The following is a 27,760-nucleotide window of genomic DNA, read 5'->3' as shown; positions in this document are numbered from 1 at the left end:
TCCCCCTCGGGGTACCCTGGCCCCCACTACCTAGCCCACAGCTGAAAGCACAGACTCTTACGGAGTTGGTTTCTGTCCCCATCTCTCTGAGGCCCCCATTCTCAGGGTCTCTGCACCCCTGTCCCGACTCTTGCTTTCAAGCATTTTGTACTTCAAAATGGTTGATCTTATGTTATGTCAATATCTTAGTATGTTTCATCCCTAGGCCCGTTGGCCCTGGCTACGACCTGCCCCGTGGCCTCCAAGGTACCTGACAGGCACTGGGGGCCGGTGCCAAGGTTTCCGAGCACAGACCCTCACGTAATCCTTCTTGTTGACGTTTTCCAGGAACTTGACGTACAGGCGCTGGTACCGGTTTTTGGCGTCCCCGAAGTACCCCAAATACTATGAAAGGAAAGGAGCACGTGAAGAACTCCGTCCCCTGCAGATGGGCAGCCCAACACCCTGAACTCCCAGCCCCGCCCTGAGCTACCGCGGGAGCCTGCCAGGGGGTGGAGAGCAGCTTCTGGACGCCTCTTAGACCCACAGTAAATCAGAGTCATGTGTGAGGGGGACCCCGGCTCCCCCCGCCCCTGGCCCTCGCTCTCCTCCACAGGCTCACATTACTGGTGGCACAAAACTGTCGCTGTCCATCCTTGATCTCTGGAGTGAATTTCTGCAGCAGCGCCTTCTGGACTCGCCAGATGGGTGGGGGCTCACGCCCAGTCTGCAAGGCCAGCTGAGGAGGGGCACAGCAAGACCGCAGGGTCAACCCCCACCCCGGCCCTTCCAGACCCAATTCCTGACCTCTCTCCTCCCTCCACACCCCCTTAAGAGAAAAGACATCGTCGTCAACAAGAATCAACAAAGACCCAGCTGATGGGTATCTCTGGCATCCTGATGCGCTCAGCTCTGGGGCTGCAGCTTGAATCTTGCCCTGCCTTCCTACAGCTCACCCAACACAGAACTTCTCTGACTTGCCATGGAGTTCCCTCCCAATAAACCGAATACACCTAAATACATCATACAGCATAGCTTCGCCCAGCCTGCCTTAAACCTTCTCAGAACACTAAGTCATCTAACACAAAACCTATTTTATAATAAACTGTAAAGTATCTCATGTAATTTATTGGATACTGGACTGAAAGTAAAAAACAGAATGGCTGTCTGGACACGGGAGGCTTGAAAGTGTATCACTTGTTTACCCTTGTGATTAACTGCGTGGCTGACCGTGAACTGGAGGTTTCTGTTGCTCCCTGCTACTTGCCCACCATCACAAGAGTATCAAAGCATGTATCATTAGCCCAGGAATAGAAAAGAATTCAAAATCAAATGCGAATTGCATTTGCATCACCACCAAATTGGAAAGTCCTGAACTGAACCACTGAGGACAATGTGTATTTCCAACCGGGCTGTTCATTCTATTGTTTTTTGTCTGTTTATTTCATTGTATTGCAGTATAGTTGATTTACAATGTTGCACTAATTTCTGCTATACAGCTAAGTGACTCAGTTATACATATTCTTTTTTATATTCTTTCCCATTATGGTTTATCACAGGATACTGAATATAGTTCCCTGTGCTATACAATGTAGTTTATCCATCCTACATACAACAGTTTACATCTGGTAATCCCAGACTCCCCATCCTTCCCTGCGCACCCCCCACCACCTTGGCAATCACAAGTCCGCTCTCTCTGTCTGTGAGTCTGTTTCTGCTTTGTAGTTAAGTTCATTCGTGTCGTACTGCAGACTCCACATGCAAGTGTTTTCACGTGGTATTTGTCTTTCTGACTTACTTCACTCAGTACGATAATCTCTAGTTCCACTCACGTTGTTACAAATAGGCCGTTCATTCTGTGCTACCAGGTTTTACTTATCATAGCTTCATGGTGTGATTGTTGTTGTCGTTCAGTCATATCCAGCTCTTTGCCACCCCATGGACTGCAGCACGCCAGGGTTCCCCGTCCTTCACCATCTCCCGGAGTTTGCTCAAACTCATGTCCATTGTGTCGTTGATGCCATCCAACCATCTCATCCTCTGTTGCCCTCTTCTCTTGCCCTCAGTCTTTCCCAGCATCAGAGTCTTTTCCAATGACTTGGCTTTTCAAATCAGGTGGTCAAAGTACTAAAGTTTCAGCTTCAGCATCAGTCCTTCCAATGAGTATTCAGGGTTGATTTTCTTTAGGATGGACGGGATTGATCTCCTTGCAGTCCTGCAGTCCAAGGGGCTCTCAAGAGTCTTCTCCAGCACCACAATTTGAAAACAACAATTCTTTAGCACTCAGCCTTCTTTATGGTCCAACTCTCACATCTGTACATGACTACTGGAAAAACCATAGCTTTGACTAGATGGACCTTTGTCAGCAAAATGACGTCTCTGCTTTTTAATACTCTGTCTAGGTTTGTCATAGCTTTCCTTCCAAGGAGCAAATGCCTTTTAATTTCCTGGCTGCAGTCACTGTACAAAGTGATTTTGGAGCCCAAGAAAATAAAATCTGTCACTATTTCCACTTTTTCCCCATGTATTTGCCAGGAAGTGATGGGACCGAATACCATGATCTTAGTTTTTTGAATGTTGACTTTTAAGCCAGATTTTTCACTCCCTTCTTTCACTCTCATCAAGAGGCTCTCTAGTTCCTCTTTGCTTTCTGCCATTAGGTATCATCTGCATATCTGAGGTTGCCAATACTTCTCCTGGCAATCTCGAGTCCCACTTGTGATTCTCTCAGCCTGGCACTTCATATGATGTACTCTGCATATAAGTTAAATAAGCAGGGTGACAATATACAGCCTTGATGAACTCCTGCCTCAATTTTGAAGGCGTCTATCATTCCGTGTCCAGTTCTAACTTGACCTGCATATACGTTTCTCAGGAGGCAGTTAAGGTGGTCTGGTATTCCCATCACTTTAAGAATTTTCCACAGTCTGTGGTGATCCACACACTCAAAGGCTTTAGCATAGTCAATGAAGCAGAAGTAGATATTTTTCTTGAATTCCCTTACTTTTTCTATGATCCAACAGATGTTGGCAGTTTGATCTCTGGTTCCTTTGCCTTTTCTATATCCAGTTTGTACATCTGAAAGTTCTCAGTTCACGTACTGTTTGGAGCCTAGCTTGAAGGTTTTTGAGCAATACCTTGCTAGCATATGAAATGAGCACAATTGTACAGTAGTTTAAACTTTCTTTGGAATGAAAACTGTCCTTTTCCAACCCTGCTGTTTTCTCCAAATTTGCTGACATATTGAGTGCAGCACTTTCACAGCATCATCTTTTAGGATTTTTAAATAGCTCAACTGGAATTCCATCACCTCCACTAGCTTTGTTCATAGTGATACTGCCTAAGGCCCACTTGACTTCACACTCCAGGCTGTCTGGCTCTAGATGAGTGACCACATCATTGTGGTTATCCGGGTTATTAAGACCTTTTTTTGTATAGTTCTTCATGTATTCTTGCCACCTCTTCTTAATCTCTTCTGCTTCTGTTAGGTCCTTGCTGTTTCTGTCCTTTATTGTGACCATCCTTGCATGAAATGCTCCCCTGGTATCTCCAATTTTCTTGAAGAGATCTCTAGTCTTTCCCATTCTACTGTTTTCCTGTTTCTTTGCATTGTTCACTAAGAAGGCTTTCTTATTTCTCCTTGCTATTTTCTGGAGCTCTGCATTCAATTGATGTATTTTTCCCTTTCTCCTCTGCCTTTCGCTTCTGTTCTTTTCTGCTATTTGTAAGATCTGCTCGGAGAACCACTTTGCCTTCTTCCACTTCTTTTTCTTTGGGATAGTTTTGGTCACTGTCTCTTATACAGTGTTAGGAACCTCCATCCATAGTTCTTCAAGCACTCTGTCTACCAGATCTAGTTCCCTGAATCTATTCTGGAACAAGCCATCTGCATGACTCAAGGAAATGACAGGATCTGAGCACTCATGTACCCACCGTCTTTGAGATATGGTGATGGGGACCATGGTACGGCAGAGAACAAGGCTGACAAAGCCTTTTTCGGGGTCGTCATTACAGACATAGTAAGACAAGCAAAGAAACAAAACAGGGTGAAGTAGTGGCTTGTGCCTAGAAAAGACACGTGGCAGGTTACCTGAGACCATTTATTTCATCAGCCTGTCCACTGCAGGGCTGGACAGTGACACAAAGGCTCCCTAATCCACACTCCCCTTAGCATACTCAGACCCCCATCCCCAAACCCAAGGCTTATGTATCCCAGTAGGGCACTGAGAACAAAGGATGTCAGGCCCAGAATCTGATCTCAGGAAGTAAGAGGGGTACCTGGGAACCAGGCTTGGGCATAAAAAAAAATTACAGCACGAGTAATAAATGTGCTGATGGCAGGTGTCCCAGAAGCCTAGAAGGACTCTGGACTCAGGCTCAATCCACGAATGCTTCCTTGAAGAAGTGACATCTAAATGAGGCTGCGTCTCCCTTGAGGGGGCTGGGTGATGACCAGGGACTGCCAGGTAATCTGTAGGACAGCTATGGCTCTACAAAAGAGCAACTGACAGGCATCAGTAAGTAAAGAATAAGGACACAGTGGGAAATATGTACTGGGCTTTGTGATAACCCAGAGATGAATGACAGGCAAGCCCTGGCATCCAAAGAATCCACAGTCAAGTGATAAACAGCACTCAGATGATAACGCCAATGGATTGATCATGGCTGCCCTGAGCACTAGGCTCAGGAGCAGCAAGTGCTGGGATCAGTTAGTGATGTCTGCCGCTGACAGCAGCTGCAGCTCAGAAGCCTGAATGCCACGTACTGGTTATCTACTCTTGGTTTTTGGTCAAATGTTTTCACATCCACGAATTTTTGTATCCTTCACATCAGCCAGGGGAACAGAAAGGAGGAGTTAAAATAACCAAATGAAAATGAGGGCCAGAGAGGTTCTTGGCTGGAATCTCATTGGAGAGAATGAGGCAGAAAGGGAAAAAAAAAAAAAAGGAGGAGGCAGGATGAGACAGGGCTGTGAACCTCTCACCCCAAGTGCTTTCCCCAAGGATACCACAGTTTTCAATCCTCACTCCTGGCTCCTCAGGTCAGAAGCCCAAAGATCAAAAAGTCTATTTCCAATCCTTTTCAAGGACTGAAAAATTGATTTACATCCTGCCTGCTCCAAAACCTTCTACCAGGGCCCCCAAAGCAGATTCCACAGCCTGGCACAGAGACTGCCTCAGTTTCCTTTCCTTTCTCCCACTCCAGGCCATCCTGGGGTGGTCCTCAAAGCTCAGCACCCAAAGCCCAGACTCTCTGACTTTCAAGTCTCTGAATATGCAGGGGCCCCTGACTAGGGGTGCCTTTTTTTCCCCTCTCACTGTGGATACAATGTTCCTTGTTCCAGTTCTCAGATGTTTTTGAAAAAAATCCATCAGAGCACCTCTTCCTCTGTCTCTTGCCACTGCCAATCTCCTTTCTCTAAGGAGCCAGATGTTTCTCTTAACTGGACGTGGGGCCCTCAACTCACCACATCCCGATTGGGCTTGGCTTCTTTCCCCAAACCACTCTTCCTCCCAGGATCCCACCATCCCCCAATCATCCAGGCCCTGGCGACATCCTCCTTGCCTTCTCCCCAACCAGGGTCCGTTAGTCCCAAAGCCACGTCTTTCCTTTCTTTCCCCATGTCAATCAAATCCCAGACCACACCCACTTCCCCTAAATGGGAAAGTTGCCCCACCCATGGCCCCTATTCAATAGAAGGCACAGCTGATTGGAGGAGACCTGACAAGGGCAACCAATCAGCAGACACATCATGAAGCTCATCTTTACTTCAAATGCTGTGCTGGACCAATCAGACTGTCTTCTGGGAATCTGAATGGTGACAAAGCTGAGACAACGGGAGTAAGCAGCAGGATATGAGTAAGGTAGAGGCACCCAGCTTAGCGAGAAAGCTACAGGTTCAGACACAGGGGAGTCTGTGTCACAGAACTAAGGCAGTGGACAGACTGTCAACAGGACTGCAGTTTCCCGGCCACCTCCCTGCTGGCTGGGGCAGAGAAGCAGCCAGACAACCCAGAGCAGATTCTCAAGCAGGCACCCCCTGATCTCACCCCAGCATGATCTGGACTCTGCCCACCTTCTCAGCCTTGGCTCCTGCTGTCCAGCCACTTAAGCCCTTGCTTCCATCCCAACACATCACAGAGACATGCCTCACCACAGGGCCTTTGCACAGACTATGCCCTCTGCCTGGACTGCCCTCCACATACTTTTCTCCATCCAATAAACTTACATGCTCAGAGATCAGCTCCTGATAAATCTTCAACATTCCTAAGGGCTGGGAGTTAATATTCTCATGCTCATTTTACAGGTGGGGAAGCTGAAGCAGAGAGGGCTGTTAACCCTACACTGTCCAGTTCAGTAAGCCCTCCCCACACGTGGCTCTTGAGCACTTGAAACACAGTTCATCTGAATCAATGTTCTGTAAGTGTAAAATATAGTCTGGATTTCAAAGACTTGGTAAACAAGAAAGACCGTAGAACAATTCACTAACTCTTCCTAAACTGTCCATAAACTAAATATTTCAGATGTACTGGGTTAAAGAAAACCCTATGGCTAACCTCACACATCTTTTAACATTTTTTAAAGAAGTGTAGATGTAAGAAAATTTGCAATGAGGAACATGGCTCATATGATTATTTCTACTGGGCTGCCCTTGTTTTACCATAAACTATGGCCAGTGGCCCATTTCTATAAATCTATGAGTTAAGAATGGTTTCTACTTTAAAGGATTGTGAAAAAGAAAATCAAAAACCAAACAAAACCAAAAGAATACCTGGCAGACACCGTAAGCAGCTTGCAAAGCTTAAAGTATTTATTATCTGTGTGCTGTGCTTAGCTGCTCATGGACGATAGCCTGCCAGGCTCCTCTGTCCCTGGGATTCTCCAGGCAAGAATACTGGAGTGGGTGGTCATGCCCTGTTCCACAGGATCTTCCCAACCCAGGGATCAAGCCCAGGTCTCTAGCCTTTCACAAAAAAAGTTTGCCAAGCTCTATGTTAGAGATTTGCCCAAGATCACTGAGATGAATAACAGAAGCAAAGTTCTGTTTTGTTTTTATTTGGCTGTGTGGCCATGAGGCATGTGGGATCTGTTACCTGACCCGGGATAGAACCTGTGGCCCCTGCACTGAGAGTGTGGTGTCTTAACCACTGGACCGCTAGGGAAGTCCCAGAAGCAAAGTTTACAGGGTGCTTTCGACACGCCAACCCAGTCAGAACACCGGACAGGCTGTAAAACCTGAGTCCTCGCATTATATGAAGGAATTCTAACACAGTCAGCTCCCATTTTACAGATGAGGAAACTGAGGCTCAGGACAGTCAAACCCTAGTGCAGCTTGGAAGTGGCACAGATTCAAGACAATGAGTTTTGCGCCAAAGCTGGGCTCTTAATAACCATGCTGCCAGCCCACCTGGAATCCAGAGACATGAACAAGTCCTCATCTGCACGAGTGGCTCAATCCTGGCGCTCTGAGTTCCCCATCAGAACACATACCCGAGTTGTATTTTAAGCATCTGAGTCCTTGGCTGGCCCCCTCCCTGCCCCATGCCAGCTGGGAGGTGGTATCAGATGGCCCTGGCTCCAATCCTGGCTTGGCACTTGCCAGCCAAATGATTCCCTCACCCTGAATGTGAATTTCCTCATCTGTATACTGAGGATGGTCAGGGTCCCAGAGTTTGGCTCATCTGGTCCAGTACTGGGCGCCCAGAGGCACTACCAGTGTTTGCTAGAATTCTAATACCCAGAGAACAGCTGACCCTGGTGCTGAGAGTGTGGGCTCCCAGAGCCAGTAACTGTATCCAGGTCCCAAGCTGCAAAAGCCTGGAAAAGCCACTTTAATGCTCTGAGCCTCAGTTTCCTTCCCTGTAAAAGAAGGATAGTAATCCTTATAAAGAAAGTGATTATAAAGATAAAATTTACAAGTGGGGCGATGGTTTGCATGACAATGTGAAAACACTTCATGCCACTGAATGGTACACTTAAGAATGGTTAAAACGAGGACTTCCCCGGTAGCCCAGTGGTTAAGACTCAGTGCTTCCACTGCAGGGGGTGTGTGGGTTCAATCCTTGGTCAAGGAACTAAGATCCCACATATGGTGTGGCATGGCCCCCCCAAGGAAAAAGAATGGTTAAAATGATAAACTTCATGATATGTATCGGTTATCACGATTAAAGAGAAGAAAAAAAAACAAATTAAATCCTGAATGTGATGTATCCCGAATCCTAACCCCTGGACTTCCCTGGTGGCCCAGTGGTTAAGAATTCACCTGCAAATGCATGGGACCTGGGTTTGATCCCTGGTCCAGGAAGATCCTACATGTCACGGAGCAACTAAGCCCATGTTCCACAACTGCTGACCCTGAGCTCCAGAGCCCATGTTCCACAACAAGACAGCCACAACTAGAGAAAGCCCACGTGCAGCAAATAAAGGCCAGTGCAGCCAAAAATAAACCAAAAAAAAAAAAAATCCTATCCCCTGAGAACTGGTAGCAGTTCCCAACACTGCTGTTCATTTGACATCATCGCTTGTCCCAGCTGATGGCCAAAGAGTCTCAGAAATCTTGACATCAAATGAAACGATGTACACAGGGCCCTAGCAGAGTGAGCACGATCGTGAGGGAGGTGGGAGGACCGGGCGGGGAGGGCACTGAGACTCCAGGCATTGGGAACGGTCCCATCGCTGGAGGAGGGGTGGGGATGTGAGAGGCCACTCGAACATTCATTCTGCTTTACCACTTACATATCTCTTGTCAATGTTCTTTTGTATGTTATCAAACACCATGATATGAAGATGATAAAACAATGGGTGAGAAGACACAGAGCCTGGGATTGTCGGGATGGGGCGGAGGAGGTAGAATGGTGGAACCTTCCTGGCGGTCCAGTGGTTAAGACTCTGTATGTCCAATACAGGGAACATGGGTTTGATGCTTGGTGGGGGAACTAAGATCCCACATGCTGCGATGTGTGGCCCAAAAACAAGAAAGGAGCAGAAAAAGAACGCCAGGATGCAAAGGAAGCAGAACCAACAAAAAGGCGATAAGGTAAAAGCTGAGGGATGGATACACACAGCCCCCCTACTCTATTTGCTCTGCTGCTGCTGCTGCTGAGTCGCTTCAGTCGTGTCCGACTCTGTGTGACCCCAGAGACTGCAGCCCACCAGGCTCTCCCATCCCTGGGATTCTCCAGGCAAGAACACTGGAGTGGGTTGCCATTTCCTTCTCCAATGCATGAAAGTGAAAAGTGAAAGTGAAATCTCTCAGTCGTGTCCAACTCTTAGCCATCATGGACAGCAGCCTTCCAGGCTCCTCCATCCATGGCATTTTCCAGGCAAGAGCACTGGAGTGGGGTCTATCTGCTCTACTCTTTCCATAATAAAATAAAGCAAAAACAACATAGGGAAAAGCACATTAAGCTCATCTCCTGAAACACACTCTTAGTAACAAAGTATAATAACAGTGTCTATCTTTATAATGAATGCATTCCACAACCTCTCTATCTGTAACTGACAAGAAACAACACCCAAGGTGAAATTAAAGTTAAGATACCTGGTTCCTGCCCCCTAGTGAATATCCAGTCAGTGACAGTAACCAACATGAAGAATGGCTTTATTTAGCCTTGGGTATCTTGACCAGGGCCATCATGGCTTGCTGACCTACTGAGAACTCCTTCTAGCCCATGCCCTGTGAGAAGCACCACACAGGCATCTGAATTCACCTACCCTTATGAAAAGTAAGTCAGTCAGTCAAGTCACTCAGTCCACCACACAGGCATCTGAATTCACCTACCCTTATCAAAAGTAAGTCAGTCAGTCAAGTCACTCAGTCGTGTCCAACTCTTTGTGACCCCATGGACTGCAACCCACCAGGCTCCTCAGTCCATGGGATTCTCCAGGCAAGAATACTGGAGTGGGTCGCCATTTCCTTCTCCAGGGGATCTTCCCAACCCAGGGATCGAACCCAGGTCTCCCGCATTAGGGGCAGACGCTTTAACCTCTGAGCCACCAGGGAAACCTTCATCAAGCACTGACATTAACCCTCTGATGCAATTACCTTATTCAATGAACAAATGACCACAGGAGAGGTCAGTACACTTTTTCTCTAAGAAGCAGACAAGAAGTATTTTGGGATTTGTGGGTCAGCTCAGCTCTGCTGCAAATACCCCACTCTGCTATTGGATGGGAAAGGAGGCCTATGTATATGATATGTAAATAAATGGGTGGGGCCATGTGCCAATAAAATTTAATTTCCAAAACCAGGTGGGGTGGGGGTGGGGTGTGTGTGTGTGTGTGTGTGTGTGTGTGATAGTGCTCCAATCCCTGTATAAAGTAACTGGAAGTAGTAAATGGGCTGGTGTATATATAGAGTAACAGACTTCCCTGGTGTTCCAGTGGTTAAGACTGCCTCCACTGCAAAAGGCACAGGCTCCATCCCTGGTCACAGAACTAAGATCCTACATGCCCTATGGTGCGGCCAAAAGAAACAAAAAAAGGGCTTAAGATGTGGCCTGACACACAGGCATTCCCAAACCATCAGCTGTGACTGTATAGGTGTGTGTTTTCAAAAGTACGGGTCACATCAATACCTCACCTTTCCATCTATAAGTGACAAGTAGCCTTTACAGCACCCCTCAGCTTGTGTTAGAAGCTCCCGCTTCAGCTTTGTCCCTCAGTATGACCGTAACACTCACAGCAAGAGTATGTGGAACAACTGCCAACAATCATTTCACCCTATTTACCGCTGACATACGGGTACACACCCGAGTAACAGCTCAGAGGCCGGGATCCTCCACACTGACCAGCAGGTCCCATCCGCCTGCCCCGCCACGGGTCTCAGGAGGTGCAGGGGGGCAGGCCCCGCCACCGCGGTACATGCAGCCCCCAGCACCGGGCCTGTCATCCAACAAGCGCTCAGCGAACGCTCCAGCAGCCGAGGCAGCAGGCTCGCTGGTCCCCCGCGACGCCGGGGCGGGGGGCTCACCTTGAGAGAAGGGATGTCCTCAGCGCGGATGACGAACTCGTCGCGCTCCCGGAAGATGCCCTCCCCGCCGCTCTCACCCGCCTCCTCGTCGGTCTCCCCGCACACGGCCGCCGTCTCCTGCTTCTTGGCCAGGTGCAGGGGCCGGGCGTCGGGTGGCTCCGGGTCCTCAGGGGATGGGGCGGCGGGCTCCTCCGGGGGCGGCGGCGGGGGCGCGGCGGCCGGCTGCGGCGGTGGCGGTGCGGGCACGGGGGCGGGTGGCGACGGCAGGGCCGGCGGGGCTGGAGCGGGCGGCGGCGGCGGCGAGCTGGGTGCGGGGGCCACCAGCGGGGGTGGAGAGGGCAGGACTGGCGGTGGGGGCGGCGGTTGCGGTGTTGGGGCGGGAGGCGGCGAGGGCGGGGGCTTCTCCTCCAGCAGCGGGGGCTCTGGGGCGAGAAGGGCATCAGGGCTGGAGCACCCACTCCACCCATCCCCCCACCAAACTAGTTACCTGCTGACGGTGAAAAGTCTCTCAGCCTATTCTGAGGGGGTCCTAACACAGTCCTCTTCCTGTCCTGTACCCCAACATGCCTCCTGATCAAACTGAGCTCTTCACCTAACAACCATCTCTGGCCCCAACCCCCCTCCATCTCCTTCCCATTCCTCTTCTGTTGCCCTTTTTCCTCCTTCAAAGAGGGTCCTGTCTGACCCACTCACTGTCCTCTCCCTGACCTTCAACATCCACCCGTCCCCTGACACCCACAGAAGCCCACATTCCTTTAACTCCTCTTTCCAATGTCCGAATGGGCTTCCCTGGTGGCTCAGATGGTAAATAATCCATCTGCAACGCGGGAGACCTGGGTTTGATCCTGGGTTGGGAAGATCCCTGGAGGAGGGCATGGCAACCCACTCCAATATTCTTGCCTGGTGAATCCCCATGGACAGAGGAGCCTGGCGGGCTACAGTCCAGGGGATCACAAAGAGTCGGCCATGACTGATCGACTAGGCACTCAGGCAGACACGCCACTCTGGTCCTCATCTTCGCCCGGTCTCCGCAGACCCCCAGTGTCATAGGGCAGTTCTGCATTACTCAGCGTCCCCTACCACAATGGCCAGGAGGCCTCTCTGGTCCCATCAAAGCCCCCTCCTGGCTCCCTAGCCTGGCCCCTACAAATCTCCTGGCCCTGCCCTGCCCCCCAGTCTCTGAAGAGCATTCGCCATCCCAGCACCTCTGCTCTTGTCCCTGAATGTCCCTCCCTGTGCCAACAGCCCCTCGGCTCCTTCCTTATCGCCACTCAGTTCCCCAGCAATCCTTTTGGCACACCAGCACCCCTCCCTGAAACTCCAGTGGGGATTCTGAGCCCCTGAAATGGGCTCCCAGAGTCCACTGTAGTCCAGAATTACCTTTGCTGTTTTGGGGCCCCAGTCTTGTGCTTACTTTCCATTCGTTAGTGTCCCTCCTGATTCCTGGGTCATCCCCTCTGTATACCTGTTCCTTATCTGCTCAGAGATTTCATCCTCCTCTATCCAAGCTCTCCCCTTTGCTTTCCTTTCCTCAGCCTGCTCTTCACTCTCGAATTGCCAATGCCCTCTCTTTCCTGTTAAACACCCGTGATATTTGAAACATCCCCACCCGCCCAGCCCAACGCCTTGAGATCTCCTGACTCCTCAAACTGCTTTTGATCCATCCTTGGGTCCTTAGCCGTGAGCCTTCCTGACCCTTCCAAGGCCCTCGCTTCCTGTGATGCTCTCCCATTACAGCCGATCCAGACACTCTGCATAGAACTTGCCAGTGTTTCCCATCTCTTCCCTGATGCTTTCCTTTTAGTCTCTCACTGTCTTACTCCCCATTTCCCACCTTCCAGAAGACGTCACCATTCCATAAGATTCCTCTGAGCACCCAAGCCTCCTCATTCACTGCTCCAAACACCCTCCCCCTAACCTCATCTCTTTCATCCCCAATGCCCCTATCAAAGCCCCTGAAATTTTGTCCAACACGCCCTCTCAGGACTGAATGCCATTCAGACCTGACTGTACCCCTAGCCTTTCCTGATGCCCCACACCCCTCGATCTGACTAGTCGTTGTTGAGGCATGTTTCTTTAACCAACCCTCTGCAACTCTGTCTGCTCCCCCAGACCCTCTTCTGTCCTGTCATAAATCTCTAACCCCTAGAGGTCTTCTCACATCCCATGTCCCCTCATCAGTATTAAAGGCTCTCACCCACCTGTCCCCATCACTTATAACCTATGCTGACCAGTGTGTAATCTATACCATCAGACCTGAGCCCTGAATCTTGGGGAATCCCTGGCCTGCCCCCACAGACTCCCTTCCCAGCTCTTACCAGGTGTGCCACTGCTGCTGGCACTGGGGAGCCCCGGGAGCGGGGGTGGCCCGGGGACCGCAGCCTCTGCAGCCAAGGGGGGCCCATCCGGAGTGGAGGCGTCCTTAGGCCCGGCCAGCGGCGGGTCATCGAGAGCAGAGATGGCTGAGGAGATGCTCTCCTGGAGGTCCCGGTTCTTGGCAACAGAGTCTTCCTCGTCGGAGGAGAAGGAGGGCAGGGTCTCCAGGTTCCGCTTCAGCTCCTCGTCCAGCCGCTTACAGGGCGAAGGGCAGCCGAGCCCCAGCCCCTCGCTCTCTGCGGCCTCCAGCGCGCCCCCCAGCCCGAAGGCGCTGGCGGGCGGGGGGTGCGGCACAGCGGGGGCGGTGGGGGGCTGGGGAGGCAGGCCCCGGGCCGGCACAGTGGGCGGCACACTCTTAGGGGGGCTGAGCGGGGGTGTCAGGCCGGCCTGGTAGAGTGGTGGATGGCGCTTGCCTGACTTGAGAAAGTCTAGGAACGAAGCCATGAAGCCGGACTTCATCTCAGGCTGCTTCTCCTCCACCTCCTTGATCTTGGCCTCGATCTTCTCCCGAGTGAGGCTGGAGTCCAGGCTGTTGTGGTCAGCTCCCGACACGGCATCACCCGAGGAGGCTCCCAGACCCTCGCCGGCCTTGGGCACAGACAGCTTGATCTAGATGTGGGGGCAGTGGGCAGTCAGAGCCCACGTGTCCCAGCCCCTAAGTTCCCTCCTCCCTCTGACTCAGGAGTCTGGGGCCCCAGGCCTCTCCCTGTTTAAGACTATGAAGTTCCAAATTCTCAGCATTCTCAGCCTGCAGACCTGGAACTCAAGCCCACAGACCCTTTTGCTCAGATTCCAAAATGACAGGACTGATATTCCTCCCTCATTACTCACTGACCCCCTCCCACAAGACCCAGGAACCCAGAACTCCCACAATCAATAGTCCTGCGGGACCTAGAACCTAAGAAAACAAGCACTAACTCCCAGCCTCCCTATGGACACACAAATTTCAACTCTCAGATCTCTCCAAGCATGGAACTCTGGAGTTTGAGCCCTCTGATTCATTTTCTCCTGGGAGTTAGTTCATACCACATTCTCCATCCTGCCCAAGAACCTCAAATGTGGCCCCAACCCTCAGGCATCATGGTCCCACTCCCTCTCACCTTCAGTGGTTTCAGGGGCTCCAGCCGTGTGCCCCCTGCCTCCTCGGCCTTCCTGCCCCGGCCCCGGCCCCGGCCCCGAGGTTTCTTGGCCCCATCAGCAGGTGCGGAGGCTGAGGCTGGCCCAGCGGTGGTGGGGACCTCCAGTGGGCGAATCCGGGGTCTCCCGCGGGGCCGGGGTGGCCCATCACGCTTGGCCTTGGTGGGTTTGCGACCTCTACGCCGGGGGCCGTCCGGGCCTGGGTTGGGTGGACAGAAGTCAATATCACCCAACGGGGAAAGAGCCGGGCGGGAGCGGCAGCTGGACACGAGGTCAGGCAGGCGCCGGGGGTTGAGGCGGATGTCGGCAGGCACGTCGGCTTTGTCCTCGTCGGCCTCAAACTCATACTCCTGGGCATACAGTTTCTTGGGCGTCTGGAAGGGGGGGTCACGGCGCCGCAGCAGGTGGAAAGAGGACGTCTTGAGCAGCTTCTTTGGCTTGGTAGAGCAGAAGATGGGCGAGGTCAGGCCTCCCTTGGGCTCCGAGGCAGGGGGCGGCGGTGGCGGAGGGGGAGGCGGGGGCGGGGGGGCTGCCTGGTGCGGCCCACTCTGGATCAGGCCCAGAGGCTCAGCGTTGACTGTGGAGGGCAGCTCGGGTGGCTTGTTGGGGTCCAGGCCCAGGCCCGGAGTCTCGGGGCCGGCTCCGGATGCCCGGCCAGGGCAGTAGGGCCCGTAGGGATCATAGGCAGGGGGGCCGGGGGGCGGCCCAGTGCCTGCCTTGGGATCACCCTCGTCCTCGGGTGGCCCAGCCTTGCCATAGTCATCCGCCGGCCCTCCGCCGAACATCTCCTCCATGGTGGGGAAGAAACTACGCTCCTCGTCTTGGAGCAAGGAGTCAGGGAAGCAGATGGAGGTGAGTGGCACGAAGCGGGGGGCCTTGGTGCCTTGCGGGCTGGGGCTGCGGTAGGCACCGGAGGGATCCTTGCCCTCAGTGTTGGGTGGGCCCACACCAGTGTCACCGGGCCCAGCAGGTAGTGGCTCCAGGGCCCCCAGCAATTCTTGCATGGCACCAGGCGGTTCCAGGCTCTCCTCCGGCCGCAGACGGGGGCTGGGGGCACCAGGCTCTAGGCCATGGCTGCGGAGGTGGGCCTCAAGCTGGAGGGGCATGGGCGGTGGGGGTGGGGGAGGTGGCGGGGGCGGCTGTGGTGCCCCATCTCGGGTGGCCGGCTCAAGGAGGTGGACGCCGACTTTGGGAGCACTGGAGGAGGGGCTGGGAGCGTGGCTGAGGACCGAGGGGAGCAGCTGGGGAGGAGGGGGTGGCAGCACCAGAGGGAGGTCGGGGCCCCCTGCCTCTAGGAGGAGGCCATGGGGGGCAGACTGGGCTGACTGGGCCGTGGGTTGTGGGGGCGGAGGGCTCTTTTGGAGGAAGGCCCCCAGCTCCTTGGCACCTGCCCCATAGTGGACAACTGAGGTGGCCAGCCCCTCGGGGGTCTCGCCACCCCGTTCCGGCCCTTTCTTCTTCTCCTTCAGCCGCCCCAGGCCCAGCTCCAGGGCTGCGGTGGCACCCTCGTCAAGGCTGGCGCTGGTCCGGATGACGCTCTGCAGATGGTACCGCTGGGGGTCTTCCTTGGCCAGCTCATAGGGTGTGCCTGGGGGACCCCCAGCCCCACCACTCCCCCCAAGTCCCTTGGAGGCATCTGCCGCCCCGTCTTCGCCCACCAGGCCATCTGCCCCTGAGGTCCGCGGGGGGCTGGGCGCCTGGAGGAGGTGCTGAATGAGGAATTCTTCATCCTCCGTGCGCTCAGCAGGAGGCCCACCAGGGCCCGCCAGCAGCTCGGAGCCGTCCCCCTTGCCCTTGTAGCCACCTGCTCCAGCTGCATAGCTGCTGGCCCCTGGGGGTGCCAGGAACGGGGCTGAGGCCAGGACAGAGCTTAGGTATTTGCCAGGGGCTCCTGGAGAGCCGACTCCGGGTGGGCGGCCAGGGGCAGGTGGCGACTGTAGCGGGCGGATGATGTGAGAAGGGCTGGCCTCTCCGCCGCCCCCCAGGGAGCTGGGCCCCCAACCGCCTCCATGGCCCGAGAGTGCTGGGGAATGGCCAGTACTGTAGCTGAGCGAGGGGCTGGCCGTGGGCAGACCCTGGGAGTGGGCAGCTGGCCCCGGGTACGGTTCACCCTGCACCCCGTACAGCTGCCCCTGCAGCTGATCTGGGGAATAGCTCTGACACGTGGCTAGGCCAGGAGGCGGAGGACCACTCGGGGGCTGCTGGGGACCCCCTGAGTAGCTAGGGCCTTTGCTCAAGTCCTGTGCTTGACCCCCTCCGAACCCCTGCCCATAGGCCTGGGGTCCTAGAAGCCCTTGGGGCTGACCGGGGGAATAGGCCTGGCCTCCGGCCCCTCCAGCCCCCGAGGCCTTCCCAGTGGCATAGGCCGCTGCTGGCCCACCTAGGCTCTGGCATTTGGGCGTGGCGGTTGAACGGGCTGGTGGGGGCCTACTGGCACTGCCCGCAGCTGCCCCATAACCACCTTTGCCCGTCTTGTAACCAGGCGACTGAATGATGGGGCGGTAACCTCCACCGCCACCCCCTGCCCCACCTCCTCCGGCTGCCTCAGGGCCCGCAGCCCTGCCCGATGCCCCGGCCGTGGCTCCACTGGGCCCAGCTTTGCTAGGCTCACCAGCGCCAGGCGAGGGTTCCCCACCGCCCAGCGGGCTGCAGGCCAAGTTGGCCCGATGGCCCATGGAGGCGTAGCTGCCTCCACAGCTCAGGTAGTGCTGGAGGGCATGGGCTGGGGGTGGGGGTGGGGGGGGCTGGGCACTGGCGGGCCGCTGGTAGTGCTTGATGACGGTGTCCTGGCGGGGCAGGGCCCGCTCGGAGGGCGGCGGGCCGGGGGCAGCACCCGAAAAGTTGTAGAGCTGTGGAGAGGACTGTTCAGCAGCAGCAGCAGCGGCAGCGGAAGAGGAAGCCAACAGGTTGAACTGAGTCGGGAGGTGGCGAGGAGGTGGGGGTGGGTCTGGGGGACCAGGGCGGTAAGGTGGGGTTTGGGCTGGGCCAAGACCAGCGGGCCCCAGGACACCACCCCCCGCCAGGCGCTCAAAACCTAGCGAGGAGGGCACCGTGGGTGCCTGCGAGGGCTTCAGGTGCAGCACGTCATGAGGGGACAGGAGCCCATTAGCTGGAGGACTAAATGGGGGATCCTGGAGGCTGAGGGAAGAGGGAACTGGAAAGGGGCGGCTGCCAAAGGAAGCCGGGTGCTGATAAGCCGACAGGGCGGAGGAGGATGGAAACGTGCTGGAACCCGGCAGGGCGCCTGAGATGAAGAGCTCCGTGGGGCCTGGCGTGTGCATGGCTAGGGATGAATGAGGGAGGAGACCACAGGTGAGAGTCGACCACAAGCCAGCCCCACCCTGGCCCTCCTGGGCTGGCAGCGGGCTTACCTGTTTGCCAGGAAGGACTGCGGAACTGGGAGAGAAGAGAGGAGGCAGAAGGGCCAGGCTGGGGGCCCCGGGACTCCAGGGCCGAGATGAGGTTCATGACGGAGGCGTCGGGCCCTGCTGAGCCTGCGTGATGGAGGCCAGTGTCGAAGAGTCCAGAGAGGCCTGGCAAGGGTTGGGGCGGGGGTTGAGTCAGCTAGGTGGGGGATAGGGCAAGGTTTAAAGGGGAAAAGAGCAAGCCAAAGGCAAGTTGGGTCAGGAAAGGGGGTTGGATGGAAGGTGCAGATTCAAAGAGGAGAAAGTAGGCAGAGACAAGGAGACAGTAAGCAGGATGGAGTAGGATGCAATCCTAAGGGCAGGGAGCCCAGGAGGGGAAAGGTAGACAAAGGAGTAGAAATATCCAGAAGTGAAAAAAAGTGGGAGAAACAGAGAGTTCCTACCGTCCAAGGGAGGGCAAAGGAGTTAGGCAATTCTAACAAGGAAGGGGAAGAGATGGGGTGATACTGGAGCCACTGGAAGAACCAGAGAACAAGTCGAAAGGGGTTGAGTCCAGGTGAGAGAGTCCGGATTAAAAAAAAAAGGGGGGGGGGGAGGGATAAAGCTAAGGAGCCAACCAAGAGGGTCGTAGGGTCAAACTGGACAACAGTCTGGTTGCTGATCCATTTAGGAAAGGAAGCGGCAGGATCAAAGGAGAACCAATTCGAGGTACTAGAGGCCCGGTCACAGAAGAATCAGGCAAATCTAAGGGAGGAGGGGAGGTCCAAGAATCGGAGCCAATCAGGAAGAAAGGGAATCAGGAAGAAAGAATTCAGGGAACCAAGAGGATGGACAAATCCAGAGGGAAGGGACCGGGGTGGGCTGGAGAGGCGGAAAAGCCTGGAAGAGAAGGTGGGATTTGGGGGCTGAGAGGACCGGACCAATTGGAGCGAAAGAGGCGGGACCAGAAACGGGGGCGGACGAATCCGGCAAGAAATTGACCAGCCTCAGAACAACCAATCAGGGAAGAAGAGGCAAGGGGCGAGCCAGGACGGAGGGCACAGCCAATTAGGAAGGGTGGAACTTTCAGCAGCCAATCAGCCGCTTCGGAGGGCGGGCCAGGCGGGGCGGGACAAGGGCCGTACCTGCCGGGTGGTGGTTGGTGGCATAGCTTTGCAGTGGGTGGGGGGCCGCGTAGGCCTGGCGGTGTAAGATGTCCGTCTCGGGGTGTGAGGTCCTGGAGCTGCCATAGACCAAGCTGGGGGGTAGGGGGGGGGAGGGAGGTGTTAGGGTTTCCTCCGAAGCTGCCCTCGGACTGAGGAACTCAGCAAATCCCCCAGGGAGTTCGGGAGAATCTTCCAGCTGACTGGGGGTTATCCTCGGGAACCTTGGGCCATAAAGGAAAGACAAGGGAATCGGGGTCCCCAACTTCAAAGATGGTCCCCACTCGAGCCCCAGTAAATAGATCCCAGAGAGCCTCACAGACATGCACAGGAAGGAGACAGGCTGAAGAGTCAGGGAAAAGTGTCTTAAGTTGAAAACAGGGAGTTTGCTCCCAGGGCCCCCACCCCGTAGGTGACACAAAGCCCTGAGGCCAACCCCCGAGGGATGCCCCCTCTTCTTCAGACACGTGGGAACAGAGGCCCTGAACCTCACGAATGGTGCAAACCGAGCCAGGGGCTGCAGCAGATTGTTCCCCAACAGCAGGGATGGGGGAGGTGGGGAGAGGATAGGACTCCGGGAAAGTACCAGGTACAAGTGTGAACATGAACGTCGTCCATCCCCCGGGTTGAGGTTCAGATGCATGGGCCCGTGCAAGGCCAGGTATGTGTGCAAACCAGTATTCAACTCACTCGTGGGGAAAGATAGAGTGAGGAGTCCCACATGGAAAATACTAACTCACGTGGGGTCCTGCCCTGCCAGGCTGGGAAACCCAGGTGTGTGGGTAGGGGGGTAGGGGGCAGGTAAAGAGTGAGGGCGTGACACGAACAGCAGAAAAGGGGCAGATTCGCAGGTGAACTGGCTGCCAGCTATGTACGCTTAGGCCCACGCTCACACACACAACCACACACTGGAGAAACAGCCTCGTCTTCCTATGCAGCGGCCCCCATCCATGGCCCCGACTCAAGAGGTCAAACACTCCACTCCTCGCCATCAACTAGGATTCTCTCTGCGGGTGGGGGAGCTCAAGGGGGCGTGTCTCTGATGCCAGGACCCCCCCCTTACATACACAGAACCCCAGCTTAGGAAGGGGGCGGGGCCCCGTGCCCACTCAGCTCGCGGAATTTCTGGGGGGGCCCCAGCGTAGCGCGGCCTCGCGCAGTCCCGGAACAATAGGATCTTGGGGGGGCGCGCCCCCCAGGTCTGCATTCTGATTCTCTTTTCCTTCCCACCTTTGCAAGAGTAGAGCCTGGGGCGCGAGGGGGAGGGGTCAGCAAGCCGGGAATCCAAGGATGGGGGGAAATCCAGGCCTTGCTTCGCCAGTCCCTCCCACCTTCCCAAGGCCTCTCGGTCTGAAATTGTTTTGCACCCCCATTTCCCCGCTGCATCTTTCTCTTTGCATGCCGGAGCTGGCTTTGGCGGAGTTTGCAATTTGCAAACTGGGGCGGCGGCGTTGTTGCAAACCGAGGAAGGCCGCTCCCTTGCAAGCCGGAGGGGAGTTTGCGATGCACGCGTAGCCGGGCGGGCCCGGCCGGGCTGGGCCCCCACCCCTTGGCCCCTTCCTCCAGGCCACCCCCGGCTCCTTACCTAGCTTTCGCTGACCTCTCGTAACTCCATCCCGCCCCGGCGCCGAGCGGGTCCCCGAAGCCGGCGCTGGGGTAGTTCCTGTCCATGAATTGGCCGCGGTGGAAATTGGGGGAGGGGGAGGGAGGGGGGAGGGAGGGGGCGCGCGCGCGCTCTCCTCCGCCGCCTCTCCCTCCGCTGTTGCTTTTTTTTCCCCTTCTCTCTCTCTCTCTCTCTCTCTTTTTCTTTGCAGCCGCCGAAGGCCCGGGAAGGCCCCGGGCGGGGGAGGGAGGGGACAGGGGCGGAGGGGCGGGCAAGGGAGGGGGTGCAGCGGCCGAGCCAAGGAGGGGGGAAGGGGGGTTCCCCCTGGAGGGAAAGAGGGGGGAGGAGGGACCCCGCTGTCTCCGCCTTTGCCCCGGCCCTTGCAAGAGAGAAGGGGGGGCGCGCGCTCAGGAGGGGGCGTCCCGGGCGGCCCCGGGGTGGGTGCGGGCTCTGGGTGCTCGCTCTCGCCGCCGCCGCCGCCGCCTCCTCCTCCTCTGCGCTCACGGTGCAGCCATCTTTGCACAAGGCGGCTGGGGGAGGGGGGAGGGGAAGGGGGGGCGGGCGGCGGGGTGTCTGGCTGCGCTCCGCTTCCTCCCACAATCCCGTGCAAATGCAAAAAAAAAAAAAGAGAGAGAGGCAGACACAGGGCGCTAGCAGGGCCTGGGGGTGTAGGGTGCAGCGTTTGTACAGAAAGCCAGCTCCGCCGTGCGCAGACGCGCCTGGGAACGCAGTTCAGTTTATTTGATTTTCTTTTTAATTTTTGCATTATTTCACTCTTGCATCTGTTTTCCAAGATGTTTTTATTTGGGGAAAGAGCTCAACTCCAGTCCCCCAGGTGCAGCGCGATCCTGCCCCCAACCGAGCCCGCTTGCAATACGCAGCCCCCCCATCTTTTCCTGGATTGCAAAGTGCCCCTGTGCGCGCAGGGGGAGCGCAGGGAAACACGCGTGTGCACAAACGAGACTCTGCGTGTCCGTGGTCCGTGACACTGAGGGCGATGGCCGTGTCACACCCTCTCACATGCGAGTCTGCGCACTCAGACTGCGCTCCTGGGTCCGAGTTTTCACGCACTCCTACCCCGGGGGCGGGGCTGGCGGATACCCCCAGGTCAGACGACCGTGGAGGCCTGCGAGGGGCCGGGACGCGGGAACACGTTGCCTGGGAACTTGCGTGTATCCGTACGCAGCGGAAACACGTGTGCTAGGGTAGGCCTCGGGCCGGACGACCCCTACTCCCATCACCCCTCCGAGCTCAGCTCCGGAGTTTAAGAAGCCTGGGGGTTTCCGGAATCCGGTGCGAATCTGGGGCACGGTTCAGAGAACCCCTGCTCCGCTCCGAAGCCGCTCTTCAGCTGTGTCTCCTGAGACTGCAGGGGGAGGATAACAGCGGAGTCAAAGGCCCGGCTGTTTTTGCCCCATCAACCAAGACCACTCCGACCCGCCCTGGGCGTCTCAGCCAATCCCGGACCCTCTGGGTTCAAGACCCACCCTCCTATAATACACCAGACATACACACACACACAAGACCCACCCTCCTATAATATTCCAGACACACACACACACACACACACACACACACACACACACGGCTGGACCACGCCTCCGTTCTCCAAGCCTCTCCCTGGATAATAAGCTCAAAATTCTAAGTCCCGCCCCTAAGCCCACGCCCCTCCCCGGGCCGTGCCCTCCCTCTGCGCCCCGCCCCCAGGCCGAAGCCCAGCCCCATACCTTGTGTAGGGGGGCGGAGGTGCGTCGTGCACCCCTGAGGCAGCCAGCGCCTGCTCGTAGGTCGGGAGGCCTGGAGGTGAGGGTGGAGGCTGGGGCGTCTGCGGGCTCAGATCGCTAAGGGGCCTAATGAGTTCGACACTGGGGACAGAAGGTGCACTGTTAGCAGGGGAAACCTACAGGAGAGAAAGCCTTGGGAAAAGGTCAGACTTAGGGAGACCGAATCTCTGAGGGTGGTAGGGGGACAGAGTAAGGGAGATAGACCAGGGAAAAAGAGGGTCACCTTCAACCGAACTCTGCACACAGAAAAGCACCATGCAATGACAGGCAGGCACAGAAATCAACAGTTGCTGAGACAGGCTTATTCACAGACACATGTGCCCCAATACAGGCAGAGTCATGGAGAAACAGCCCTGCAGAGAAGCAGGCAGACACACACAAGAAACAGACACAACAGAGAAACACTCAGGCGCAAATTTCCCAGATCCACTCTTCCAACAAACTCTTCCTGGAAACCTCCAAATCCACTCCATTTCGAGAGGGATGCTCGAGCACTCTCTGACACTCTGCCACTGAGAAAGACACACCTAGACAACTCACACGGACACACACACAAAGACAGCCTCATCCTGTCACCCCAGAAACTGACGTCCCACAGACACCCACAGACCACAGGTTGAAGCCTCATCAGATATAACATCCACAGGATGAAGGTCACTGGTAAACCGGGTACTGCAAAGACAGCCAGGCAGCAAATATTGATGGACTTCCTATTTGGTGCCAAGCACTGTGGATATAATCGGATGCCGCAACCAGACACAGAATCTCACAGACTCTACATAGGACGATCTCCTCAGATCTTTCGGCAGTACCCACCTGCCCCCGATCTGGTCCGTCTCCTTAGGATGACCCTCCCTCCCCTGCTCACCCTGCTCTAAAGTTTTAAAGCCCCCAAAGCTCTCTTACTCTTGAGGACAGGAATGCTGCCTGCGGCCCCGACGGCCATGTAGATACCAGAAGGCTCCTAGGCCGGCCAGGATGATGAGCACAATGCCTACTGTCAGCCCCACAGCCAGGCTTGCGACATCCACTCGTCCACGTCCTGTGGGGGGGTGGAGGAGTGGGGGTTGTTTGCAGTTGACATACTTAGTTAAGGTAGGGAGTTCAGATAGACAATTTTCTGAGCCCCCATGCTGAGTACTGCCAGATTTTAGCAAATAATAATGAGGAGACCCAGTTAAATGTGAATTTTAGATAAACAATGAGTAACTTTTTTGTATAAGTATGTCTCATGGAATATATGAGATATACTAAAAAAAAAATTATCCCTGTGTATTTGAGATTCAAATTTAACTGGGGGTGTAGGGCGGGGAGCAATCCTGTATTTTATCTGGCAACCCTGTCCCCTCTGGAATGCAGTCCCTTTTACCAACCAGCCCACAGAGGGGCGGGGCCTCACCAGACAGGTCAGAAAAACTCATCTGTCAAGGCGGACATCCCCCCTCAGTCACAGAGTGATGGGGTTTAGGACTCATGTGGACCCTTGGCTAAGGTGAAGTGCCTTTAGCAATCAAGGTTTCATATCTGAGGAAAAGGTGGGTGGGGCACAGGGAGGACCCTGGCTTCCTGAGGCCTTGCTACGTCTTGCTGCTGAGGAAGCTTCCTTTAGGACTGGGTTGGGGGGAACTTTCCTCAAACAGTAAACCCCAGGCTTTTAGCCCTCTTCGCAAAAAGCTGCACTCAGAAGGTGGCGCTTCCTGATTCGGACATGCTTCAGGTAAATTCAAGAAGCCACCAGGCCTTGATAGGCCTGTAGCAAACCAGTTACCTCCCCTAGCAACCAATGTGAGGATTCTAGCCCAGACTTAGGGCCTGTTGCTAAGGATACACTCCTAGCAACCAAGCCACTAGGGGGGTGAGACGCCTGGTACCTGGAGGGGGGTCCTCCTGTGGGCAGGAGGCCTTGGGTCCTGAGCCTGGCTAGGTGTGGTTGCTAGGGAGAAGGCCTCCTTAGCAACCAGGGCAAAGCCAGGATGGAGTTGTGGGGGAGGGGGAACCAACCAGGTAGTGAGTGCTGCTGGCTTCTTTGGTCCGGCCTGGCCAGGCTTGGTTGCTAAGGAGCACCCCCCCCCCCCACTTAGCAACAAGGCTGCAGCCACCACGGGGGCCTCAGAACTCAGACGAGGGGTTGGGGTTGGGCCTGGGCTGATCCGGCAGGTGAAGACACACAGGCTTCCACCAACTGGCCTACCCCAGCCCCGTTGCTAGGGAGCAACCCCCTTAGCAACCAAGCTGCTGAGGCTCTGGACTCCAAAGATGGGCTCAGGTGGGCCGGGGCTTCTGAGTCTGAGGCCTCAGGGCTGTAACCTCTCCTTCCAACTGTCCCCCTTCCTGGGGACAGGGGACCTCCCCCCAGTGAGGTATAGTGGGATTCTGAGGCAAGGGCTCTAGTCTCAGAGGAAGGGCTTTCTTTGACAACTCCCTCCAGGAACTCAGGGAGCCTGGAATCTGGAGGGAGCCAGTTTTGGGTGGGGGATGGTGGTTCAGCCTCCTGGCTAAAGCCTTCCCCTAGTTGTACAGGATGACAGAGCTCTCCCAACTCACCTCCTTTGCCATTGTAGATGTAGCTCTCCCAAAAGCGATCCTTGAATGGGCAGGAAGAGGGAAGTCTGAAAAGCATCAACTGGAAGATTCCACACCCCCAGACCAGCCCACCCTGATCTCTGAGGCAGGAGGGCAGAGGGAGTTGAGGGGCAGGACCCGACCCCCAGGTCCTAGAGGGGACTCCTCCGGGGACCCTAGGTCCTCACCGTCAGAATATTGTCCTCAAAGTACTCTCGCGCCTCTTCCCAGGAACATATCTCCTCTTGACACTCCCGTTCCAAGTTCCCTGGCGTGAACAACTCCAGGTCCCAGTAATTGGCTCTTGGAACACGCTTATGGCTGCCCAGGAAGCTCTGTGCCTCTGGGGAGTCCAGGAAGACCTCTAGGCCCAAAAGACACACAAGGCATTAGTCACTCAGTTGTGTCTGATTCTTTGCCACCCCACGAACTGTAGCCTGCCCTGGTTCCTCTGTCCATGAGATTCTCCAGGCAAAGATGCTGGAGTGGGTAGCCATTCCCTTCTCCAGGGGATCTTCCGGACCCAGGGATCAAACCCTGGTCTCCTGCATTGGAAGCAGATTCTTTACCGTCTGAGCCTCCAGGGCAACCCAAAAGACATAAGGGACAGAAAACGGAGGGATCCTAAGACTGAGGACACATGTATGTTTGTGTGTGTGTGTGTGTGTGTGTGTGAGTCGCTCAGTTATGTCTCTTTGCGACCCCACGGACTGTAGCCCACCGGGCATCTCTGTCCATGGGATTCTCCAGGCAAGAATACTAGAGTAGATTGCCATTCCCTTCTTCAGAAGATCTTCCTGACCCAGGGACCGAACCCTGGTCTCCTGAATTGCACACAGATTCATTCCTGTTTGTACTACAGGGAAGTCCTTGGGGACATGAAGGAGCCTGAACTTAAGGAGACGGAGACTATGGGGTCCTGGGGAGGAGGCGACTGGAGCCAGGGTTTCTCCTGGGCCAGAGGAAGGTGGGTGTTGGTGCCTGGACGCTGGCTCTTCCCCCCAACACTCACCTTGGCCTTGCTTCCCACTGGGTGAAGTGTCCAGGCACGTGGCCAATCCCAGGTATAGCAGCAGCACAGAGGGGCGGCCCCTCATATTTTGTGGACACTAGGAACCAGGTGTGGTTAGATGAGAAGTGCCTCAGCCACTGAAGAATGAGGCCAGGTCTCCCTGATCAGACACTGTGGTCCATGAATTATAATAAGAGCAGACACTTACGTGGCCTGTAATCTGGATCAGAGACTGTTCAAGGTCATTTACCTCTATCAACTCAGTTTCATTTTCATCACAGTGCTATTATTATCTCCGTTTGATACAGGAGGAGACTGAGGCACAGAGAAGAAAAAGAACTTGCCCAAGTTCACACAGTTTGCAAGATTCAGAGGCAGGATTTCAGCAAATGCAGTGTCCCTCCAGAGACCAGAGCCAGGAGCTTATCTTTTTCCCAGCTGTTCATGCAGCACCCAGCATGGGTTTGGGCACACAGCAGGCGCTCATAAGCACGTCCATTGATTGGATCCCTTTCTTCCTGATAATCTCCATGTATACCCATCTCTCTGTGCCCATTGCCACATCCACCTACAGCGTTTGTCGCTCAGTCGTGTCTGACATTTTTGCGACCTCATGGACTGTAGCCCATCAGGCTCCTCTGTCCATGGGATTTCCCAAGCAAGAACACTGGAGTGGGTTGCCATTCCCATCTACAGGCGATCTTCCTGACCCAGAGATTGAATCCAGGTCTCCTGCACTGTAGGTAGATACTTTACCACCTGAGTACCAGGGAAACCTTTCCACCCACAGAATCAAAGAGTATATAAGAAGTAAAACCAGAGGGGCATATCCTGGGATCCAGCAGCTGAGGGAGGGGGCAATGATCCTGGACTCCTGGATTTGGGGGCTCCAACAGCCAGGTCGCCAAGGTGCCCAAGCCAAACTCTGCCTCCAGGGACATCCACTTACCTGCCTAGACTTGTGAGCACTGTCCTCTCCTTAATCGGGGCCTCCTCGGCTAACTGCGGCCAGCTGTGAAGAGGGGCAGGGGAGAGGGGAGGGGAGAGGAACGAGAGGGTACTTTGTTCATTAAAGCCGGCACAATCCTGGTTCCAGGCAAGAGGGGCGGGGTTTTTTATTACCTGCCCTGGGCGGGACTCAGGTAAGGGACAGAATATTTAAAGGGACCTTATAAAAAAATTCATAAATAGAGAAAGGGACCTTATAATTAAGGGTATAACGTCCAGAGCCCCATAGAGAGCCTGGGTCTCCTGACACCATGGGGACACTTAGGGTGTTGGATAGGCGCCTCCTCCCCTCCCCTCCTATACTTTCCTCCTTCCCCACCCCCAGAGAGCTCGCCAGGCTGAGCTAGGGAAATGAACATCTAGCTATCTAGTTATCTAGAAACTGGAGGGAAACGTATGCCTTAGTCCCTAGAGATAGGTAGGTATGCCGCAGTAAATTCCTGCTTCCTGAGACAATTTGAAGGGCTTTGACTTCCGATTTCTCAACTGCTCCATTTACAAAGCGGGGGCAGAGGAGCCGTCCCTTCTCTATTGTTTCTTCTTTTGCGGCAGAAAAGTGGATGATACATACTTTGGTAAGCGGGCTTTTCAATTTCTGGGCAAAGTGGTTAGTCCTTAAACACAGGCTTGAAGAGACGCAAAGCCTAGGAACAAGCAGGAAATTGCCCGCCCAGGGAAACGCCTAGTGTTTACTAAGCACGCCCCCTATTCACGCCAGTTTCACCGGCCGGAACCCTCGAGTTGCCACTCAGGTTTCCGGAGGGAGGGAAAAAAAAGAAGGGAGAATTCACTAAGCCAGAAGAGCTATCTCCGCCTCTAG

At 55.0% G+C, this 27,760-nt stretch overlaps 2 protein-coding genes across 6 annotated transcripts in view; both read right to left on the bottom strand.

The window, feature by feature from the left end:
* PRR12 (proline rich 12) overlaps nt 1–21,102 on the bottom strand; it is a 29,521-nt gene extending 8,419 nt beyond the window's left edge. The window contains exons 1-8 of one of the 2 annotated variants that reach the window (XM_027978622.2): nt 20,557–21,102; nt 18,954–19,066; nt 17,836–17,997; nt 14,428–17,747; nt 13,270–13,936; nt 10,952–11,373; nt 602–718; nt 251–384 (exon numbers count right to left, since the gene is read on the bottom strand). In XM_027978622.2, coding sequence (XP_027834423.2) covers nt 251–384; nt 602–718; nt 10,952–11,373; nt 13,270–13,936; nt 14,428–17,747; nt 17,836–17,997; nt 18,954–19,066; nt 20,557–20,642 — 5,021 coding nt within the window. In that variant the 5' untranslated portion in view covers nt 20,643–21,102. The remainder of the gene's footprint in view (nt 1–250; nt 385–601; nt 719–10,951; nt 11,374–13,269; nt 13,937–14,427; nt 17,748–17,835; nt 17,998–18,953; nt 19,067–20,556) is intronic. The other variant, XM_042232317.1, reaches the window with a different exon arrangement.
* Nucleotides 21,103–21,357: 255 nt separating this feature from the next.
* Nucleotides 21,358–27,604, bottom strand: PRRG2 (proline rich and Gla domain 2). Of its 4 annotated transcripts, none has more exons than XM_012190700.3 (8): nt 27,512–27,604; nt 26,882–26,944; nt 25,933–26,152; nt 25,109–25,284; nt 24,903–24,942; nt 23,265–23,400; nt 22,302–22,439; nt 21,358–21,940 (listed from the first exon to the last, which is right to left on the bottom strand). In XM_012190700.3, exons 3-8 carry the CDS (start codon nt 26,015–26,017, stop codon nt 21,922–21,924), a joined length of 594 nt encoding a protein of 197 aa, XP_012046090.1. In that variant the 5' UTR covers nt 26,018–26,152; nt 26,882–26,944; nt 27,512–27,604; the 3' UTR covers nt 21,358–21,921. The 4 variants fall into 4 exon arrangements, with proteins under 4 accessions (XP_012046090.1, XP_004015424.1, XP_012046093.1 ...); XM_004015375.4 differs by having other exon boundaries at nt 25,933–26,103; XM_012190703.3 differs by having other exon boundaries at nt 25,933–26,029.
* Nucleotides 27,605–27,760: the final 156 nt, after the last annotated feature.

Source organism: Ovis aries, chromosome 14 (assembly GCF_016772045.2).
Source record: "Ovis aries strain OAR_USU_Benz2616 breed Rambouillet chromosome 14, ARS-UI_Ramb_v3.0, whole genome shotgun sequence".
In the NCBI taxonomy this organism is placed as follows: domain Eukaryota; kingdom Metazoa; phylum Chordata; class Mammalia; order Artiodactyla; family Bovidae; genus Ovis; species Ovis aries.
Note: the sequence above shows the minus strand (reverse complement) of the source record. Positions and strands in the feature narration are given on the sequence as shown.